This window comes from Taurulus bubalis, assembly GCF_910589615.1.
Source record: "Taurulus bubalis genome assembly, chromosome: 8".
NCBI lineage: Eukaryota > Metazoa > Chordata > Actinopteri > Perciformes > Cottidae > Taurulus > Taurulus bubalis.
Genome location: NC_136596.1, coordinates 28,715,140 through 28,739,098, shown reverse-complemented (window position 1 = coordinate 28,739,098; position 23,959 = coordinate 28,715,140). Strand labels below are relative to the sequence as shown.

At 44.5% G+C, this 23,959-nt stretch overlaps 1 protein-coding gene across 1 annotated transcript in view; it reads right to left on the bottom strand.

Annotated features, from left to right (window-relative positions):
* Positions 1–23,959, bottom strand: part of adgrd2 (adhesion G protein-coupled receptor D2) — a gene marked incomplete at its 5' end in the record, with an annotated part of 41,503 nt that overhangs the window by 6,000 nt on the left and 11,544 nt on the right. Inside the window, 13 exons of the mRNA XM_079222998.1 lie at positions 107–148; positions 5,153–5,273; positions 13,299–13,414; positions 14,578–14,711; positions 15,515–15,668; positions 15,750–15,852; positions 17,359–17,462; positions 17,575–17,701; positions 17,896–17,951; positions 18,899–19,004; positions 19,852–19,978; positions 20,271–20,393; positions 22,909–23,020. Of these exons, the coding sequence (XP_079079124.1) occupies positions 107–148; positions 5,153–5,273; positions 13,299–13,414; positions 14,578–14,711; positions 15,515–15,668; positions 15,750–15,852; positions 17,359–17,462; positions 17,575–17,701; positions 17,896–17,951; positions 18,899–19,004; positions 19,852–19,978; positions 20,271–20,393; positions 22,909–23,020 (1,425 nt within the window). The remainder of the gene's footprint in view (positions 1–106; positions 149–5,152; positions 5,274–13,298; positions 13,415–14,577; positions 14,712–15,514; positions 15,669–15,749; positions 15,853–17,358; positions 17,463–17,574; positions 17,702–17,895; positions 17,952–18,898; positions 19,005–19,851; positions 19,979–20,270; positions 20,394–22,908; positions 23,021–23,959) is intronic.

Sequence of the window (23,959 nt, the reverse complement as noted above, 5' to 3'; positions counted from 1 at the left end):
TTACACCCACTGGTTTGTCCAAAAGGCTGGCAGCCTCACATACCGTACAAATATGCATTCTGATATTCTGACAGCAGCATTGGCAATGGATTGAATATTTCCTTACCTCACTGTTGTAAACAGCGTACACTAAGAAGATATACAGGCCCTGCAAAGAGAAGAGAGGCACATAAGGCTTGTGACGAGTGGAAAGCAGAGAAGAATAAATTCCAATTCCATTGATGGATGTTATATTGACAATACCTTCATCAAGTCCATTTAGTACTTCACTCACTCTCAGGAAAACTCTGCTTTTCTCTTTACCATCAATTCACAAACTCTTTAAGTATTGCAATACCTTTTCCTGCTCTCAATCTGTGTGCTTTTCGACTCCCTTTAGGCATGAACTCCAGTCGGATACAGCCGGGTGCGGCACTCAACGCTGAGCTAAACTGAATCCAATCTATCTATCTGTAAATGCTAATATTTTTCTAAGATTGCAGTTGATCCTTTTAGGGGGTGCAGACTGAGCGATTGTCATATAAAACTGTAAATCATAGATTGTTTTATGAAAAAAAGCTCAAAACTGCTGTATTTGGATGTATTGAACACCATAGGTAATATACAAGTGAAATATATGGTTTGATACATGAAGAAATTCAAATGTCACAGATGACCACAAATGTGCCCCAATGCAATTTCTTTAGTCCTCGCCTGAATGTTCTCTGTTCTAAACCTTCTCTAACTTTGCTCTGCTTCACTTTATCATTCAAGTCAACCTTTGCAGAGAGAATGTTCACATATTGTGTTATGATTTGGGTTAGAGAATGTTCGCATATTGAGCTATGATTTGGGTTAGAGAATGTTCACATATTGTGTTATGATTTGGGTTAGAGAATGTTCACATATTGAGATATGATTTGGGTTAGAGAATGTTCACATATTGAGATATGATTTGGGTTAGAGAATGTTCACATATTGAGATATGATTTGGGTTAGAGAATGTTCACATATTGAGATATGATTTGGGTTAGAGTTGGACCTTACAGCTGCATCATTTAAAGAAATAATCATCCTGAAAGTGATTTTTTTACAGGCGGACCTGAAACCTTTTCATTTCTTTCTGTGTGTCATCTTCATTTACTCTTAACCAGTAACATATAGACTGATATATACAAATCTTGTGTATATTATGTGTACCTTTTATTATTACCAAAGTTATTGAAATAGAGATACACCCTTTTTAGTTTGGGGATGACATTTTCGAGGAAAGGGCCTAAAAATAGGTTGGTCATTAAAGGTTATTGACCTCCTGTATGTCCAGTGATATACTGAAGAAGAGGGAATACTATAAAACGATAATCCCTTCACCCAACAATAAATGCTCCACAGCAGAAGTAGCAGCAAACCTTTGGTAAGACTGGGTTGTGATAGAAAATAACTAGTTCGTACGTGAATGAAGCCAGAAGGAAGTGTTTGTAGATGCAACGAGATCTCATCCCTACTTGATGTATGTTGTTGCTGGGGCAGAAGCATTTTAACCAGTGTCTTGACCCTGTGGGTCAGCAGGTAATTACCACAACATAGTAATGCTCAACCTGCTGTGCAGAGGCATACAAACAAACTTCAACTGTGAAGAAGCCAACGAGTGTAACCGGCCAAACACTATATGTCCCATTTGAATGGTAAACGGACCCGTACAGCGCCTTTCTAGTCTTCCGACCACTCAAAGCGCTTTAACACTACATGACATCATTCACATACTGATGAGCCTGTGGCTACCATGAAGGAGCCACATCAGATTATCAACCATTCATACACCGTAGAACAGCTATGGGAGACATGTAGGGTTAAGTGTCTTGCTCAAGAACACATCGACATGGGCTGGCGGAGCCGGGGATCGAACCACCGATCCTCTGATTGAAGGACAACTCTGCTCACCACTGAGCCACAGTCGCGCCTTATGACTACTTTATTGCCTTTATGAAAGCCCTGTAAAGAAAGAAGTCAGGCATTACATGCATTTAAATGAAACTAAGGTTGAATATCCGGCAAACAATTTGATTTGCCTGGAAAATATATACTCATTTTACTCAATTTGACTCAGGCTAACAGATATGCCCAACAGCCACACTCAAAGGTTATATGAAAAGCTTGTCACCGTAGAGATTGGTGAGATGCGATAATCTTTTGAATACTGGTATAACGGTGCACTTTTTCATATAAATTGCCCGTAGGTGTGCATGTGAGCGTGAATGGTTGTCTGTCTCTACATGAGTCCTAAGATAGACTGGACACCTGTCCAGGTGAACTTGCCTTCACGCAATGTCAGCTGGGATCAGCTCCAGCGCCCCGACCCTGTATACGATAAGCGGTTTGGATTATGGAATGGGAAAATGGAATGGAATTTTCAGAACATTCAGTTCAAAGCCTGCTTACTTTGTCAGTGAGCGTACATGTTGCTTGTTGCTGTGAAATACAGCCACCGCAGTGCAGGGTGTATACTTGTGTTTAACCTGTACCACACCACGCCTTATAACTCAGACAGATCAATAAGTCAGTGTTGAAACAGACACTTAGTGGACAGAAACAGAAGAGCAAGATTTAGTGATATCAGAGACAGGGACTAGTGTAGTGAATTAAAACCTACACTGGATGGTATTATTCAACCCAGTTTTGCCTTCAGGCTCTGCTGTTTTGGCCCGCAGACTCTCTGTCATACTTTGCTTTTATAGACTGTTGAAGCAGCCCAGTGAAATCACTTTTCTTTGTAAAAAGAAGAAGAAGATGGGCTGGCCCAGCATCATCCTCCTACCTACATGAGGAAGAACTCCTACTGTAGTGTTATCTGCCCTCGGCTGGACATTGGCAGTAAATCTGAATTAACTAGCAGCTCTCTGGGGGTCACCCAGGGGCTAGCTCATTTTGATTAATTAAAGACCCGGGAAGAGCACGGAGGGGTGGGAGGGGTCAGAGAAGACGAGGAAAGAGAATGGACGGGAAGCAAAACAGGGACAGTGTATAGAAAAAGGTTGATGTGAGAGAAGAGTGTCGAAGAGAGGAAGTAACCGCTGTGTTATCAGGGGAGGAGAGCTGGAGGTAGATGTGCTATGACCTGCAGTTCAAAGGCCTCCTGACTTCTCCCACACAAACACATGCACATGCACGTGCACGCTCACAAGCACGCACACATACACATGAAGGTGCATGAACGTTGGTCCAGTGCACACAAGTTACCCGTTATGAAGCGCACGTACATAAAGCAACCACACACAAACACACACACACACATACACAAACACACACACACACCATTAGATGTATATATTCAATTAAATTCAGTTTATTTTGTATAGACCAGAATCCCAAATTACAAATTTGCCTCAAAGGGCTTTACGATCTGTACAGCAACAACATCCCTGTCCCGGGACCTCACATTGGTTCAGGAATATATATATATATATATATATATATATATATATATATATATATATATATATATATATATATATATATATATATATATGTATATATATAATATATATATTTTATCGACAATGTGCTTGATTTTTTAAGTTGAATGAGTTTCTTGAGCTATTTTATTGTATTTTAGTGTCCTTTCGCAATGTTAACCACAACATGTTACAATGTTACCCTTAACCTTTCACAACGTTAACCACCTGTTACAATGTTACCCTTAACCTTTCACAATGTTAACCACATGTTACAATGTTACCCTTAACTTTTCACAATGTTACCACCTGTTACAATGTTACCCTTAACCTTTCACAACGTTAACCACCTGTTACAATGTTACCCTTCACCTTTCACAACATTAACCACATGTTACAATGTTACCCTTAACCTTTCACAACATTAACCATATGTTACAATGCTACCCTTAACCTTTCACAACGTTAACCACATGTTAAAATGTTACCCTTAACCTTTCACAACATTAGCCACGTTACAATGTTTCCCTTAACCTTTCACAACGTTACCACCTGTTACAATGTTGCCCTTAATCCTTCACAACATTAACCATATGTTACAATGTTACCCTTAACATTTCACAACGTTACCACCTGTTACAATGTTACTCTTAACCTTTCACACCGTTAACCACATGTTACAATGTTAACCATGTGTTATGTAAACCAATTCAATTCAATTCAATTCAGTTTATTTTATATAGCCCATCATCACAAATACAAGTTTGCCTCGGAGGGCTTTACAATCTGTACACATAACATCCCTGTCCCGGGACCTCACATCGGATCAGGAAAAACTCCCCCAATAAAGATAGTAAAAACCCTTTCACAGGGAAAAAGGGGAAGAAACCTGAGGGAGAGCAACAGAGGAGGATCCCTCTCCCCGGATGGACAGAAGCAATAGATGTCATGTGACCAGAATGAATAACGTAACGGAGTTACAGCACATTACATGAATATGACAGAAATGATTCATATAATGAGTAGTAGGCATGGCCCATAATCCAGATAACCACGATCCATTAAGCAGAAGGAGGTAGAGAGGACCACCAACCATTCGCAACGTTAACCACATGTTACAATGTTATCCTTAACTTTTCACCACGTTAACCACGCGTGATAACGTTAACCACGTGTTACGTTAACTGCCAACCATTGACAACGTTAACCATGTATTACAATGTTGCCGTCAACCTTTTACAACCTTAACCCAGTGTTACAATGTCACCACCAATACAACACAACCATAACCACGTGTTACAAAGTTACCGCCAACCTTTCACAACATTAACCACTTGTTACAATGTTACCGCCAACCATTTCACAGCGTTAACCACCTGTTACAAAGTTAATCGCCAAATCACAATCTTTTAAAACTTAAATGTCAATACATATTTTTACATACATGACATTTGGCCTCTGCATCAGTGTCTTGCTCAAGGACACTTTGACATGTGACATGTGGGGAGTACAGGGATCGAACCGGCTACCTTACCGTTCCAGGATGACTACTCTGGTGAGTGGTGTTTCAGGCCACCTGATGAATATATGACCAATATTCTCTCTCTTTGAGCTCTGTTTTTTTCTCTACGTTCAGCAGCTAGACTGGAACTGTGTGAGCTGTTTGCTGCTGAGCAGGTAGTGTACGGCCGAAACCCCCATATGTGAGCGAGTTTGTTTACCTGGAGTGCATTTAGAGCGATGAAGACATAGGCGACGACTACCGACAGATGGACCAGCACTCCACACAGCCAGGTCAAACCCAGCACTGGCAGCAGGATGAGAACTGGACGGGTCACGGCCCTGGAAAGAAAAATACAGAGAATAGCCACACAATCAGAAGTGCCTATACAGCATGTGCACTCTCAAATATGCATGAGAACTGGGGCTAACAGACCACAGTAACTAAACTTGTGTTGTGGCGCCTTTTGATTCCTCAGCAGTGCTTTCTTCTCTTTAATCATTATCCAAAACACAAGTATAGGCCAAGTGCAGGAGCCAGTAAAATGGAATTTTCAAGGTATTTTGATGACAATTTCTCCTCACATATTTCCTCCTTGAATTCTGATCAAACATCTCTGCAGAGCTATAGATTTTACCGCCTCCCACATAGTGCTGTTTCTCTGCAGTAATCCTTTCAGTGATCCTGGTGCTTATATGGCCAACAACCATTTCATGGACCAAGGCAGAAAAGGTTGTCTTTGTTCAAACCACTATTGTTGTCACCCGGCTGCACCTGGGTAGAGAGATTGAGTTTTCAGACTGCGCTATGTCTGCAAGGACAAAGCCAGCACTCACTTCCCTCTCTCCCCTTTTATTTTTGAAAGTCGTTCTCCCTCTAATCTCTTGAATTCACGTAACACTCTAGAGCTGGCACAGACATGCACTTTCAGTCTGTTTGTGAGGGAATGAAGAGAGACAGAGGGGGCGGGGAGGTCGGGGGTGGCGTTGTGTCAGAGACACATGTGTGAAGGAAGAAACTGGATTAAGTAGAATACAATGTATAGAATAGAAAAGGAATATATAGAAAATATTAAAAAGAAGTGCAGAGGCTTGATCTCCATGTTGAAGCTTGAATCCTCCGTGTTGTTTCTTTGGACTCTTCACATGTTGTGTTGGCCGCACAGTAGTCAGCACTGGCCGTTTGGGTCTGTATGCTGCGTGTTGGGCTGAAGGACTTTTTACCTAAATATGAAAAGACTTTCAAGTCTCTCCTCAACTTCAAGACATATCAGCAATTCCTTCTAATTCTAGTGTACTGACCGTTTTTTAACCAAATTCAAAACACTGAAAGAAAAAAAGCCACTATATTTGTCCAGGTTTGTAAACATCTGTCTCAGAAATTTCTGCCTTTCCCAAATACCTTGCAGGGAAATTTAGCTTTTTTTGTGTTCAAACACTAAAATAAATAATTGGCCCCATTTCTCTGTAATAAATTTTAATGCTGTTCATTGAATTTGTATTTGGTAGAATATAACTTCAAAGACATTGGCTATGTGGATATTCATGTTTTATGTTTTATGGTAAATTAAATATCATTTACATAGCCTCTTTATTCCGACCAATCAACGCGTTTATCACTAAATTCATCCATTCACAAACTGATGGCAGCGGCTGCCCACTCACCCCATAATGACCCTTTAATGTCAATGCACATGGAGCAAATTTGTGTTGCCAGAAATGCATTACCTTTATATGTACAGTATATGGAAGTAATTTACACCACAGTTAGCATCACTGGCTCAGGTGCTATACATGTTGCTTGCATACATAACTATACTATAACAGAATGACTAGCAATGTTCATATAATGCATATTCTTAATCCTGTAACCATAGCAACATAGATAGACCTGACACAATGAAAAGGGAAATGATTGTGCTGCTCAGCCTTTGACTGACAATAAGGAAGCTGAGTGGTTGTAAGAGGACATTTAAAAAAATATATTAACAAAGCAAACATGTCTCCACTACAAGTTGGCTGATTTAGAGGCTTTAAGTCTGCTGAAATATTTTCATATTGTTAACACTCTTGAGAAGAACAAAACAAAGCATTTAATTTATCCACTAACAAGCAATGTGTGTGTGTGTGTGTGTGTGTGTGTGTGTGTGTGTGTGTGTGTGTGTGTGTGTCGAAGCCTGATACATTTTCTTCCTCTGTGCCACAAAGCTCCATTGTTGTCCACAATGTTTAAAAAGACTCCATCTCTGTCCGCAGATTATGAAGACAATATTGTATCGGCATATAGTACACGCTGCTTCCATCTAGGTCGGTGAGCCGTTAGTTTTGTCTTTGGCCCATTACCAGCGTGACCCCCAATACTCAGAGGTGCAGGGTTGCAGGGTTGCACAGGGACATCTTACCCCGGCATACCCTCCTCGGTCAAAGGCCTCGCGACCTACCACCAAAGTCAGCTGGCTGGTCAAAGAGCTGGTGCTGGGATTTGTGGCAGCTGCCCATCAGGTGGTATCATGGGGCTCCTGCACAGGCCAGGACTGGGGAGCTGGAGGACCAACACATCAACCTCCTCCAGCGGCAGGCCGTGTCCTTGGTCCTCCAACACTTTAGGCCCCTGATACGTGGAAGACATGCGTTGGTGAGGACTGATAACAGCATCACCATGATCTAAATCAACAGGCAGGATGAAGCTCCTTTTGATGGACTCTCTTTACTGGTGGTGCAGACCATGTAGGCAGCAAGAGCAGGATCCTCTTTTGCCTGTTGTAGGGCAAATAGGTCCGGTTCTAATGCCGGTGCAAGGACAGGAGAAGAGAACCCCTGTTCTATGCCGTTGGGTCTATTCTCTTTTCTGAGAGGAGGTTGTATGCTGTACAAATTGTAAGCCCTGTGAGGCAAATTTGTGATTTGTACTGAGATATACAAATGAAATTGAATAGAACGGATGTTTGATGGATAGAGGACAGTCCGATGCCACGGTTAAAGTATGTGCAGCAGCTATTTCTTCCTGCCACAATAGACCTGCCCTTTGTTGCTCTAGGCTTTATGCAACTGTTGCTTTGAGCCTCTGGAGCGTCGTTCAATGCAGCTTTGCAGCTTGCATTGACCTCAGCTCAGCGAGTGTGTGAACTTAACACCTTGTTGGTTGCTTGCTGCTTCGTGGAGGCCAAAGCAGGGATACCCTCAGACCAGGGCTCCAGACTAACTTTTCTTACTAGGAGCACAGTGGCCCCGAACTTAAAATTTTAGGGGCGCAAGCTGAAAATTTAGAGGCGCACACTATAAATCGACTTGCAAAGTTTTCCTATCATTTTCACTGTATTACTGATAAATACTTTGACAATAAATGCATAAACTACAATCTTATACACTTGTGCAATAGTTATAATAACATACACCAGTTATACAGCTTAAAAATACAAAATTAATATTTTTGCTCTACTGACAACAACAGAGCAAGTTGTAGACATAACTTGTGCATTAACACTTCCTACAAAAGATCGCCCCCTGGTGGGCGATAAGGTGCCTGTGTTGGCCAGCCCTTGTAATTAGCTACTGGGAGTGGAGCTGCACTTTCATTGACAGGTCGCGGCACATTGTATGTTTCTGACTGGCGTTGTGTTTTAATTGTGTAGTGCCAGTCTTATCAATGCATTTCGTGTTCCCCGCATGTTGATGGTATCGACAGCAGAATTTGCAGTTCATTGAATTCGTCTCCCTGAAACGCCTCAGCCAGGTGAACTCGCGCAGCCACTCATCGCGAAAGCTGACTTTCCTGCCTTTTTTCGCCACAACCGTTTCCTCACAATCTGAGTCAGACTCAATCTCTGGATTTGTGTTCTCTAGATCATTATGTTTAGGAAGAAAGTACGAACTGATAGTCCGCTTCACCATTGTTTACAGGAGACACCGCTATGTGAAATCTGTGGATAACCCCCAAGACCCGCCTCTTTTCACACATTAGCCTATCACAGTGGTCATTTGCTCTCACACGTTGGCCAGCCTTCTTCTTCTTCTGTTTTCGTCTCCTTTCGTCTCTTTAATGTTGGTTGGCAAACCAGTCATTCAGGCATTACCGCTAACTATAGTGGGCTGAAGTGTAGAGCAAGTTTGTCAGCGACAAAAATATGTAATAATAAAAAACAAAAAAAAGCTAATTTATTGGTCGCGCACACGCAAGTAGATGAAACATTTAGTCGCACTGTGTCTAATTTTAGGCACAACATGCGACCATTTGGTCGCAGTCTGGAGCCCTGCCTCAGACCCTCCTCAACAGAGAGGCGACTGTACATCTGTTCTGCCCGGTTGGATCGAATGCACATTGGACACACTGAAGCTATTTGTGTGCTTCGGAGTTGGGGGAGGCCGGTGAAGCCCGAGACTGCGTTTTGACAGTGTCTACGTTTTTTAAATATTAGTAACTTTGCGATAATACATCGCAGAAATATAGCTTGACGTCTAGCGGAAAGAGGAGACTTCCTGCTTCCGCTGCCTTCCTCCTGCGACATCTTACCACAGGGCTCTCAAGTGTCATGCATTGAGCGTGACTGTCACTCACTTTGGTCTTAAGTCCCGCCCTCCCGCCACACATCGTATTTCTCACGCTGAAAAAAAACTTTAGGCTATTTAATGTGCCGCAGCGCACAAACATGACCTGGTCGCGCTGCCCTCACCATGGAGGAATCAAGCACGTCTCCCCCGAATCCCCTGGAGTTCTGCCGCGAGGTGCCACTCATCAGCCAATCAAACAAAAAAGAAATGGGCTACACGAATAGCCAATCAGAAAAACGTATCTGTTGTATCTGGGTAAAATGTAATCCAGCAACCAATGAAAATAAAGCTAATAATAATATGGGGGTAGGGGGGCTGGTCTGTGGGCATACGGCAGGGGCGGGGCGGGGGCGCGGCCGGGGAGAGGAGGATATGTCACTCTTACCTGTCTTAAAAACTTGAGAGCCCTGCTACCATGATTCAGACAAAAGTTAGGGACATCGGCGTGTCATATGACGCGGTGTCAAAAAGTACTCTGCTAGTCCATGTCGTTGTGTCCTTAAGACACTTAACGCCTAATTGCTCCCCGTTGCTGTGTCTACGGTGTATAGAGCAAACATATAAGTCGCTTTGGATGAAAGCACTAGCTAAATGTTGAATCATGTGTCCGCCGACATTTTGTGAAATAAACTGACCAATGAACACTCAAGAAAATCACAAACAACAAGCATCGAACTACACAACTGAGCTCTGTAAACACACTGACGTTTTCACATGAAGAGAGAGATTATGGCAAGAATGCACTTTACTACAGATGAAGCTGTGGCGGCGATTTTTTTTAGGAGCGTCAGACCCTGAAGGCTTTGACTCCTGCGACCACGAGAAAGATGCAGACAGAAGGGATCCATTTGAAGATGGTAAGTGTATTTAGATACTACACTTTGTGTTGCAATAGCATATGTACGCTAGCAGACTGAGCACATTTAGCTGGTCCCTTGCTGCTGGAGTCTGGTGTAACGCAGGTACGCACGTAGTTTGTTTACGTTAGCAGTTAGCACAGTTAGCTCAGGCCCTTAGCATAGTCCCTGCTGGATCTCTGTTACGGGTTTTGGTGTGCACTCGTAACTTTCTTTCAGTGAAATTAGTAGTGACCAGTAGTCTTTTATTTTACAGAGAGGATTAACAACATGCAGCTTCGCCACCGTGGAAGACTGACGACGACCCGAACACTGTTTACCAGGTAACGTAGGTACACAGCTCACTGTTTACCAGGTAACGTAGGTACACAGCTCACTCTTTACCAGGTAACGTAGGTACACAGCTCACTGTTTACCAGGTAACGTAGGTACACAGCTCAATGTTTACCAGGTAACGTAGGTACACAGCTCACTGTTTACCAGGTAACGTAGGTAGACAGCTCACAGTTTACCAGGTAACGTAGGTACACAGCTCACTGTTTACCAGGTAACGTAGGTACACAGCTCACTGTTTACCAGGTAACGTAGGTACACAGCTCAGCTGCAAATGTACACCTGTTGAACTGTTCAAACTGTGTGAACTTAGTATTGACTAGTAGTCATTTATTTTATAGAGAGGATTCACCACAGCCATCCCCACCAGCCCGGGTATGTTTTCTATTTCTGAACATATATATTGTGTAAATATATTAGTTTTGTAATGGTCATTTTTCATTTGCACACACCCCATGAAGCTTATCTGCAGTATGAAGTCATTTCTCAGTCCCATTTTTTATAATTTTGGTGAAAGGTGTGACAGACCACTCAAACGATTTATTATTTTATTATTTTTATATTTTTTATTATTTTTATTATTTACATGTATCTACCATTTTATTCATATATTTTTACTGCTTTTGTGAACCTAAGACCTTTGGTAAACCAATTTCAAGCACCAAAAACGTTCGACCACCTGGGTAAAGTTATGTATTCACAAGAATTTCCAAAATCAAGGTTCAATTTTTCAGCTTTAGAGTCATATTATCTCTTTATACTTTTGCCTTTTGACAATGGTGCCTCATTATTTATGATGTAAAACATGGGTATGTATCTTATATGCAAGTGCCTTAATTAAGAAATTATGTAAAATCGATAATCGTTAATGACCTCAGAGTCTGAAGGGTTAAAGGGAGATATGTTTATATTGTTGGGCTTGAACACAAACATACATGCAATAATGTGCAACTCACTTTTGGTTTTCAAAAGGATGGTTTGTAAAGCTATTTTTGGGTGTGAATGATTTTTATTTCATCTTTTTTTTCTTCTCGAAAGTAACTTGATAAGAATGTAGGGTTGACATATATAAGCATTATTATAGGCTACACTTATTGTATTGTATGTGATGGCTGAATAAAATACTGATCAAACTACTCAAACTCATTATAAACTCACGATACGATGACAGTAGGAAACGTGGCCTTTTCCATTCATTTGATTACAAATCCTAAAAGTAGCAATAGTTCTGTAAGATGTGGTGAAATAACAGGAACGTGTTTTCAAGGTCATAACAAGGTCCTTTAAAGGTACGTCCTGATGTTTTAGACACTGAACAGTGTATAGTGTCTAGAAGGACTGAACCACACACACACACACACACACACACACACACACACACACACACACACACACACACACACACACACACACACACACACAGTTGAGTTGGGACCAGGTGTTAAACTGATAAGCTCTTACAACTCCCACAGCAGACTCCCGAACCTAAACTCCCAATCTCTCACACTGTCTCTATTGACTGAGAGAGAACGTACGTGTGAGAGAGAGAGAGAGAGAGAGAGAGAGAGAGACTATGTAAGAAAAAGAGTGTAATAGAGAGAGAGAGAGAGAGACTATGTAAGAAATAGAGTGTAATAGAGAGAGAGAGAGAGTAAGAGAGAGAGTGTAAGAGAGAGAGGTTAAGAGAGAGAAAGAGTGTGTAAGAGAGAGAGAGAGTGTAAGAGAGAGAGAGACTATGTAAGAAATAGAGTGTAATAGAGAGAGAGTGTAAGAGAGAGAGGTTAAGAGAGAGAAAGAGTGTGTAAGAGAGAGAGAGAGGTTAAGAGAGAGAGTGAAATAGAGAGAGAGACTATGTAAGAAATAGAGTGTAATAGAGAGAGAGAGACTATTTAAGAAATATAGTGTAATAGATAGATAATAGAGAGAGAGAGTGAGAGAGAGTGTGTAAGAGAGAGAGAGAGAGTGAAAGAGAGAGAGAGAGGTTAAGAGAGAGAGTGAGAGAGAGTGTGTAAGAGAGAGAGAGAGAGAGTGAAAGAGAGAGAGAGAGGTTAAGAGAGAGAGTGAGAGAGAGTGTGTAAGAGAGAGAGAGAGAGAGAGTGAAAGAGAGAGAGAGAGGTTAAGAGAGAGAGAGGTTAAAAGAAAATGAAAGAGAGAGAGCGGTTAAGAGAGAGAGATTTTAAGAGAGAGAGTAAGAGAGAGAGTAAGAGAGAGAGAGAGAGTGTAAGAGAGAGAGTAAGAGAGAGAGAGAGAGTAAGAGAGAGAGAGAGTAAGAGAGAGAGAGAGTGTTAGAGAGAGAGAGAGTGTAAGAGAGAGAGAGTGTGTAAGAGAGAGAGAGAGAGTAAGAGAGAGAGAGAGAGAGTAAGAGAGAGAGAGAGTGTAAGAGAGAGAGTGAGAGAGAGAGAGAGAGTAAGAGAGAGAGAGTGTAAAAGAGAGAGAGAGTAAGAGAGAGAGAGAGTAAGAGAGAGAGAGAGTAAGAGAGAGAGAGAGTGTAAGAGAGAGAGTAAGAGAGAGAGAGAGTAAGAGAGAGAGAGAGAGTGGGCGCACAGAGAAAGAGGCTCATGAAAGAAAGAGCACAAAAAGCAGGAGGAGAGCGAGCGACAGAGCGAGGTAGAGCAGCATTGAGTCTCACCAGGTGAGGTCAAAGGTCTGCATCTTTGACGCTGAGCTTGGGCTGAGCATCTTCGCCCGACGACGAGCGCTGGAGACGGTCACCATGACAACCCGACACAGCACCACTGTGTTGACCTGCAGACAGAGGACCGCAGCGTCAACACGGACCCACTTCAACGCACACTCAGCTCATTATGGGATGTTTCACTGCTCCATCTCTCTCATGGAACAATAGAATACAAAGCATACAGTAACCCTTAATGACACAAATGAGTTTGATTAAAAGAATAAACATTAATATAGATGCCTGTATGTATGCCTGCTTATATTTTGAGTCTTTCTTTTAAAAGCATATTCATTATTTCAAACTCAGCGTAAATGAACGTCATGAACACATGAATATAACACATTTACATGACTTTCACTAAACTTTGGGATTTTATTTCTTTCAAGGACTTTTCCAGGCCTGGAAATAACCATTTATAAACTCCATGACTCTTCCAGGTTCTCCATGAGCGTAGGAACCCTGACGTCTCCATCGCACGTCATGATAATCATGATATCATGTTAATAATAATAATATATATAGTGATATTGTGTTAAGAATCCAGTGCCTTTTAAATTATGTTATATATTGACTTGTCTTTTCAGTGAAATTAATTTGCCAAAAAAAAAGAAAAAATGCACAATAAACAAATTTAACTGACTTTGTGCAAAGATATGATGATAATATTGTTATAGAAGAATTTTGTTGGCCTTAAGGTCTACACTTCACATACGAGTGCGAGTTGTCAATTTATCTGAATGCATTTACATTTATTTTAATAATTGGAATGATTTGATGAATTATTATTATCGTTGTAATTGTCGTTTCCCTCTTTTTACTTAAACTTTAAAATGAACTAATTTCCAATATTTTAGTAGTCACAAAACTCACAACAATTCAGAGTTTGTTACAATGACACGGAGGTAGGGAGGTGCAGGACGCACACAGACACACACACAGAGACACACACACATGCGCACACACACACACACACACACACACACACAGACATACACACACATGCACACACACACACAAACAAACACATACACGCACGCATGCACACACATGCACACACATACACACATACACACATACACACATACACACATACACACACGCACGCATGCACACACATACACACATGCACACACACACACACACGCACGCATGCACACACATACACACATGCACACACATACACACACGCACGCATGCATGCACATGCACACACACACACACAGCTACATACCAGCAGCACGAACACCACGGGCCCCACGAAGGCCCAGATGGTGTCCGTGTGCACGTTGAGCCAGCAGTGGTCCTGCGCCTTGTACTCGTCCACAGCGACGGTCAGAGTCACGCCGACGATGAGGACGGGAAGTCCTGCAGACAGTTTGATAGAGGGATGAACGCCCAGCGTGTTTTAATACATATTTATAGAACGACGAGTCTGTTTGGTTCTCCTGCTGTGTTCAGCACCAGCATCACACCTTCGTGTGTGTGTGTGTGTGTGTGTGTGTGTGTGTGTGTGTGTGTGTGTGTGTGTGTGTGTGTGTGTGTGCTGCGTGTTCACACACTGTCCTCTGCAATACAACACACACACTGCCCTCAGCGACACAACACACACACACACGCACACACACACACACTGCGCTCAGCAACACAACACACACACACACACACTGCCTTCAGCGACACAACACACACACACACATTTAATATTCCAGTGCTTAAATAATATTTAAGCACAAGTTAAATATATTAAGTACAAAATAAGTTGTTCTACAATAGCAGACTTGAAGTACATTATGATTAGTAGTATGCTAGGATGAAGTATACTTCATATATATGTGTTTGTGGCATTGTGGCGGGGTTTGCGCTCGGCTCAGAGGGAACGGAACGAGGGGGTGGTTCAGGGAACAGGTGTGAGCATGAGGTGTAATTGGCCTCAGCTGGGGGCAATCTGTGTGTGTGTCTCTCCCCAATACGAACAGTAGTAGCGGCTGTGGAACGGGAGAGCGGGGAGCGGAGTGGACACGGCCGAGACAGCCGAAGCAGCCGGACGACGAGGCGCGCGCCCTCAGGGAGAGTGCACGTGGAAAGAAAAAGACATTAATAAGCAAGCCAAGTGTGTTGCCCTCTTTTGTGCCTGGTCAAGACGCACGGGAGTCCCCTAGAGCGTTTACCCCAGCCGATGGCGTAGTACAGCTTCATCCTGCGGTCCTCGCTGATGTTGACTGACACCACTTTGCTCCAGAGCAGCAGACCCTCCACCAGCATCCAGGAGAAGGAGGCCATGAAGAAGAGGTGCAGCAGAGCGGTGACCACGAAGCACGCCGCCTGAGGAGCGGGAAGCAGCAACACGTTAAATAAACATGTATGAATATTCCACCTGCAACACGTCTATGAATAGATTCTCACCTCGTTGGCCGACGCCCAGTCGCTGCACATCAGCAGCAGCTCGGCGACGCCCAGAGACACGATGAGGTTCTTATGGACCGTGGTGCGGTCGGATTTAGGGACTCTGCACACACACACACACACACACGCACACAGACACACACACGCACACAGACACACACACACGCACACACACACACACGCACACACACACACACACACACACACACACACACGCACACAGACACACACACGCACACAGACACACACACACGCACACAAGCGCGTGCATACGCACACACACGCACACACACGCACACGGACACACACACACGCACAAGCACACACACACGCACAAGCACACACACACGCATACACACACACAAGCGTGCACACACGCACACACACACACAGACATGCACACACACACACGCACGCACACACAAGCGCGCATACGCACACACACGGACACACACACACACGGACACACACGCACACAGACACACACGCACACACACAGACATGCACACACACACACGGACACACACGCAGACATACACACGCACACAGACACACACGCACACGCACACACACACACACAGGCATGCACACACACACGGACACACACACACAGACATGCACACACACACACACACAAGTGCGCGCATACGCACACACACGGACACACACACACAGACACGCACACACACACACACGCACACACACACGCACACACACACAAGCGTGCACACACGGACACACACGCACACAGACACACACACACAGACATGCACACACACACACGGACACACACGCAGACATACACACACACACAGGCATGCACACACACACACACGGACACACACACACACACACACACAGACATGCACACACACGCACACACACACACACACAAGTGCGCGCATACGCACACACACGGACACACACACACAGACACGCACACACACACGCACACACACACAAGCGTGCACACACGGACACACACACATACACACACGCACACACACAGACATGCACACACACACACACACACACAGGCATGCACACACACTCACACACGGACACACACACACAGACATGCACACACACACACACACACACACACACACAGACATGCACACACACACACGCACACACACACAAGCGCGCGCATACGCACACACACGGACACACACACACACACACGGACACTCACACACACGCACACACGGACACACACACACGGACACTCTCACACACACACGCACACACACACAGACACACACACACACACACACACACACACACACACACACACACACACAGACACACACACGGACACACACACACACAGACACACACACACGGACACACACACACACAGACACACACGCACACACACACACACACAGACACACACACACACAGACACACACACACACAGACACACACACAGACACACACACACACACGGACACGAACACACACAACATTTGAATTAGCATCTCTCAGTAGTTTTCAGGATAAAAGATAATCTTTGGTTCTGTATTTTCTTCTATTTATTGATGGAGCGTTTTATGAAATGCTTTTCACCCTCTGCTTTACAGAGTGCACTCTGTGTGTGACTCACCCCACAGCGATGAAGAGGATGAAGGTGAAGAGGAGGCCACACAGAGACACTCCACAGCCGATGAACGTCAGCACCTGCAGAGCTTTTTCATTCTCTGGGCTCCTCTGACACACACACACACACACACACACACACACACACACACACTGTAAATAGCATCCTCTCGATGAACGCCTACACATAATCTAGGGTGGTGACTGGAGAGAGCAGAGCTACCTGGGCTTCATAAACCTGCAGCAGCAGGGCAAAGTTGGTGGTGTGGTTGCAGGAGCACACGGTGGATCCGTATTGTTTGGACACAACATCGCAGCCTTTGGTATTCCACCACCCACCAGCCTCCGGACTAGTCAGACACAAACAGCACATACTTGCATATCTACATACACAAAGGAATGCCAAGGATGCCAACATGCTCCTATCTAAAGGTTCTGCAGCATTGATCGCATTCTTTGGTTGGAACAGGTGAGATAACTGCGGTGTTGCAGAGGAATATGAGTCCTCCAAACGGCCTTCTTCAAAACATGCATTGGCACTTACGTGAGGTCAAAATCCCAGAAGGCGCAGACTGGATCATACACAGTACCGGCGGGGTTCTGTAACACAAACACAATGTTCTTCAGATTGGAGATCTGTATTAACCTGTTGAGCCCCGCCCTGCCCCCTAGTGGGGGAGAAGCCCTTCTGGAGGTCTTAGTGAGGTCTGTTCAAGTAGTCGTATGAACCCAAAATGAGTTATAACACTTTTTTCAGAATTTATTTGTGAAAAAAATGTATATTTTCAAAAATATGCTCTAATAACTATGGACATCTAGCATGATATGAGCAAGATTTCCCAAAAATGCCTTTTCGAGCCGGCCCCGAGTTTATCCAACTCCAAGGTTGAAGGCCTAAACAACTTGCAGAGTTGTGAAGATAATGATCATAAACAATCACAATAAAACAAAGCCTTGGCCTGTTACCAAGGAGTTTTACTCAAAAAACTGTGTCATTCGGTTCCAAAATTGAAAATGCCTAAAATTGCTTGGAAATTACTGCTTAAGACGTGTGACGTGTGAAACCTCCACGATCATGGAAGCCTGCAGCGTCGAAAATGTCGAAGGGAGTAGGACAAAAGTAGAAAAATTCGTACAGGTACTAATATACTACCCACGAGGATCTATCATACGGTGTTAGACTCCTACAAGCTTGTAGGGTTACGAAGACGTATCTTTTATTGAAATCTGACTTTGTAAAGTGTACTTATTAATGATCTAGTGAAACGTTACGGCCGCCGGCGAGGTTATGGGGTTTATGTAATTATATAAACATAATGGTAAGTAAAACATTTTCTTTTAGTCTAGAACTCTTCCCACAAGGCTTTACTGTATTTCAGATATTTAAATGAAGTTAATCAGTGTTGTGGTTCTGGAGATACTTTAGGAAACGTCACTTGACTTATTGATCATTTCCTTGTCTGATAATGGGCGCTGCGGGGCTTGGGGTATTGCGGGGCATGGGTTAAAGGTTTGAAGAGAAGGATGAGACCTGAGGTGTTGCTGACCTGGACTCGGTGCTGCAGATGGAAGCGAACCGCGGTGCTAACCGGCTGGTTGTCTCCCATCACGGTGGTGGAGATGACAGAGGAGCCCAGGACGGTGCCCAGGTACCTGCTTATGGACACACGTCTGTTTTACTCCAAGACAAAACACAACTTATGCAAGTCATTGTTTAGAAACAGTCACAAGATCCTTTTGATGTGTTATCATTCTCATTCGTTCTTCATCAGTTATTTCCCACCACCATGTTTGCCAGAATGCTGCCAATTAGCTAGCTTTGTGTCCGTTGACCAAATGTCATGAACATAAATAATATGTCGGCCTAATATTGTACACGTCCATGAAGCTTTGACACAGAGCAATGCTCCCGCCCGGCAGACCCAGCAGGATCAAATCCTTTCTCAGGCGATCATGACAGATATTATTCAATATTTCCATATAGGTTGAGATAAAACTACTGTAACAGTTCTAGAAGAGTTGGATGAGGATCTCCTGAGCCTACGATTACTCCGGTTGCTGTAACGGATGTGAAGTACTTATGCAAACCACCTCCAAGCTCTGATTTCACATTTCTGTCGCTGGAATCACATCTTCACAAACCTTCCCTGAGGCTCGGCGTGCCGTCATGTATCTGTAGACCTTTATATACAAGCTAGAGTACGAGATAACGCATTGCACGGTGGTGCTGGAACACGTAGTGCCGGATTCTACACACCACCAACAATGCAGGACAGGACAGGAGGCACAAAACCACTTTGTGTTGTTCTCTCCTCTCCCTCTGACCTCTGACCTCGCAGGACTGACGACCAAAGCTTTAGTTAAATATCCAATTCATTCAGTTGACCACAAGTCTTTTGCCTTATTTAATATCGTTCATAAAACCATGTTATTCTATGATAATATGGTAGAAAACGTCAAAATAAAAAACTAAAAGTGTTTCTTCCCCGAGGTGCTGTACCTCTGACTGCCATCGGTGACGGTGGGCACCATGGAGATGTTGGGGATGTTGGTGATGTTCTCCTCCGGCGTGAACAGAGGCCACAGGGATCCGTACCACGTGTTGACCAGCGTGAGCTGCAGGAAGCCTGCACATACAACACAGCAGCAAGGAGGCGGACACATCAAACAGTCCTCAGATAACTGAGCTTCATTTCTGATCGCTCATTGTTCAAGACCCACCGCTTGTTCATGAGCCAACAATGCGCCTTCAGCCGCACTCGCTGCGAGACCTTGGGAGTGTAAGCCGCTGAATGGAAGCTACACATTGTGAGATAATGCATCTTTTCTCTTTGCATTGACTCTTATTTCTGTCTGAATAAGTGACGACGTAAAGTGCAGGCGTAGGAAGAGGATTGGCCGTCGTTGCATTTGACGTACCGTTGTTACGGAGATCCTGAATCTTCTGCTGTGGGACGGAGATGCAGTCCAGCTTGGAGTCCGGCCCGCAGAAGCTGAACCCTCTGGACCCGTCCTGCAGCCTCTGCTGCTGCACCTCCACTTCTGAGACACAGCAAGAGTACACGGTCTGGTATCATGATGTAACACAACGACAATACCCCACACAGCACATACACAATCAGGCAAAGAGCAGCCATGCTGTGTCCCAGAATGTTTGGAGGAGATCTTATGCTACGAGAACCCCAGGGACCACGGACTGATACCTGCGACTGTTTATCTGGGACTGATACCTGGGACTGTGTACTTGGGACTGTTACCTGGAACTGTTACCTGGGACTGTGTACCTGGGACTGATACCTGGACCGATACCTGGACCGATACCTGGGACTGATACATGGGACTGATACCTGGACCGATACCTGGGACTGATACATGGGACTGATACCTGGACCGATACCTGGAACTGTTTATCTGGGACTGATACCTGGACCAATACATGGGACTGATACCTGGGACTGATACCTGGGACTGTGTACCTGGGACTGATACCTGGGACTGATACCTGGGACTGTGTACCTGGGACTGATACCTGGGACTGATACCTGGGACTGTGTACCTAGTACTGATACCTGGACCGATACCTGGGACTGTTTATCTGGGACTGATACTTGGGACTGTGTACCTGGGACTGATACCTGGGACTGTGTACCTGGGACTGTGTACCTAGGACCGATACCTGGACCGATACCTGGGACTGTTTATCTGGGACTGATACCTGGGACTGATACCTGGACCGATACCTGGGACTGATACCTGGGACTGTGTACCTGGGACTGATACCTGGGACCGATGCCTGGGACTGATACCTGGGACTGTGTACCTGGGACTGTGTACCTGGGACTGATGCATGGGACTGATACCTGGACCAATACCTGGGACTGTTTATCTGGGACTGATACCTGGGACTGTGTACCTGGGACTGATACCTGGGACTGGTACCTGGGACTGATACCTGGGACTGTGTACCTGGGACTGTGTACCTGGGACTGATACATGGACCGATACCTGGGACTGATACCTGGGACTGATACCTGGGACTGATACATGGGACTGATACCTGGACCGATACCTGGACCGATACCTGGGACTGTTTATCTGGGACTGATACCTGGGACTGATACCTGGACCGATACCTGGGACTGATACCTGGGACTGTGTACCTGGGACTGATACCTGGGACCGATGCCTGGGACTGATACCTGGGACTGTGTACCTGGGACTGTGTACCTGGGACTGATGCATGGGACTGATACCTGGACCAATACCTGGGACTGTTTATCTGGGACTGATACCTGGGACTGTGTACCTGGGACTGATACCTGGGACTGGTACCTGGGACTGATACCTGGGACTGTGTACCTGGGACTGTGTACCTGGGACTGATACATGGACCGATACCTGGGACTGATACCTGGGACTGATACCTGGGACTGATACATGGGACTGATACCTGGACCGATACCTGGGACCGATACCTGGGACTGATACCTGGACCGATACCTGGGACTGATACATGGGAATGATACCTGGACCGATACCTGGGACTGATACCTGGACCGATACCTGGGACTGATACCTGGACCAATACATGGGACTGATACCTGGGACTGATACCTGGGACTGATACATGGGACTGATACCTGGGACTGATACCTGGGACTGATACATGGGACTGATACCTGGGACTGATACCTGGACCAATACATGGGACTGATACCTGGGACCGATACTTGGGACTGATACCTGGCGACATCATTCAAAAGAAAGACATCTAGCTCTTTAAAATCCTGATAAAGTAAAAAGGCCATCACAAGGATCTGGTTGAAAAGTGGCCTTCCAGTCATCGTAGAGGAGATATTACTCTGTGGAAGAATTGACTCTTTTTCTAAGGATCAAAGGACCATGAACTGCTCTGTAAAATGGACTGAGTAATGAGTAATGTTCTCAGCTGACCTGAAAAGAATGGATCAAACATGTTAAAGAGCGATTGGTGACCCCCTGTTAATTTACTTTATTTAATGATTTATTTATTTTGTCCTTTTTTTCATTTACGATGTTCTGTCACGTTTTTTGTTAACTGAAAAAAATAAAAAATAAAAAGTTAAAAAAATAACATTTATTTTTGCATTTATTTTCTTATGTTGAGTAACAACAGAAGTTTCTGTGCTTCTCATTAAATATTCATGAACTCCGTCCTGAAGTACGATGCAGAGGAACATTTTACCCCATATTGTAAACATGGTTTACATAGACTGTAAAGGCAAATTTGTGATTTTGGGCCATACAAAATAAATTTAATTGAATATGAATTTATTGGAGGATTGTTGCATTTGTAATCAATACAATTTCTTGTTTGGAAAACATGAACATAGCTCTGTTAACACACATCTTTATTCTAAAGCTTTATTTTATTCAGAGATCTTAGTGGACTATATTGTATTAAAGCTCAGCTATTCTGGCATCTTCTTCCTTTGTTTGTTTAACGTGTCAGTGTGTGTGTGTGTGTGTGTGTGTGTGTGTGTGTGTGTGTGTGTGTGTGTGTGTGTGTGTGGCTCACTGATGTTAGGTGTGAGAATGATCAGGTGATCAGTCTCTGCCATCAAGTGAGGGCTCAGGCTGGTCACCATCCGGTCGATGCTCTGGACCACGTCCATGGGCCCGTTCACCACCTGCAGCACGGAGCACAAGATTAACAGAGGTCAACTCGGAGCACAAGGTCAACAGAGGTCAACACGGAGCACAAGGTCAACATAGGTCAGCACGGAGCACAAGGTCAACAGAGATCAACTCGGAGCACAAGGTCAACAGAGGTCAACACGGAGCACAAGGTCAACAGAGGTCAACGTGGAGCACAGAGGTCAACAAAGGTCAACACGGATCACGAGGTCAGCACGGAGCACAGAGGTCAACAGAGGTCAACATGGAGCATAAGGTCAACAGAGGTCAGCACGGAGCACAGAGGTCAACAGAGGTCAGTACGGCGCACAGAGGTCAACACGGAGCACAAGGTCAACAGAGGTCAACACGGCGCACAGAGGTCAACACGGAGTACAGAGGTCAACAGAGGTCAACACGGAGTACAGAGGTCAACAGAGGTCAACACGGAGCACAGAGGTCAACGTGGAGCACGGAGGTCAACACGACACAGAGCACAGAGGTCAACACGACACAGAGCACAGAGGTCAACACGGCCATTTAGAATCAATGGATTCTTTGCAAAACCCTGTAACTTGCAAAAAACAACCATATCAGTGTTTTCATCACATATCAGAGTCCATGGTCAGAGAGCTTAGCCGTGATGTCAACACAGCAGCTCTCCAAGCATCTTCTGACACAGAGCACAGAGGTCAACACGGAGCACAGAGACACAGAGTACAGAGACACAGAGTACAGAGGTCAACACGGAGCACAGAGACACAGAGTACAGAGGTCAACACGGAGCACAGAGGTCAACACGGAGCACAGAGGTCAACACAGAGCACAGAGGTCAACACGGAGCACAGAGGTCAACACAGAGCACAGAGACACAGAGTACAGAGGTCAACACGGAGCACAGAGGTCAACACGGAGCAGAGAGGTCAACACGGAGCACAGAGGTCAACACGGAG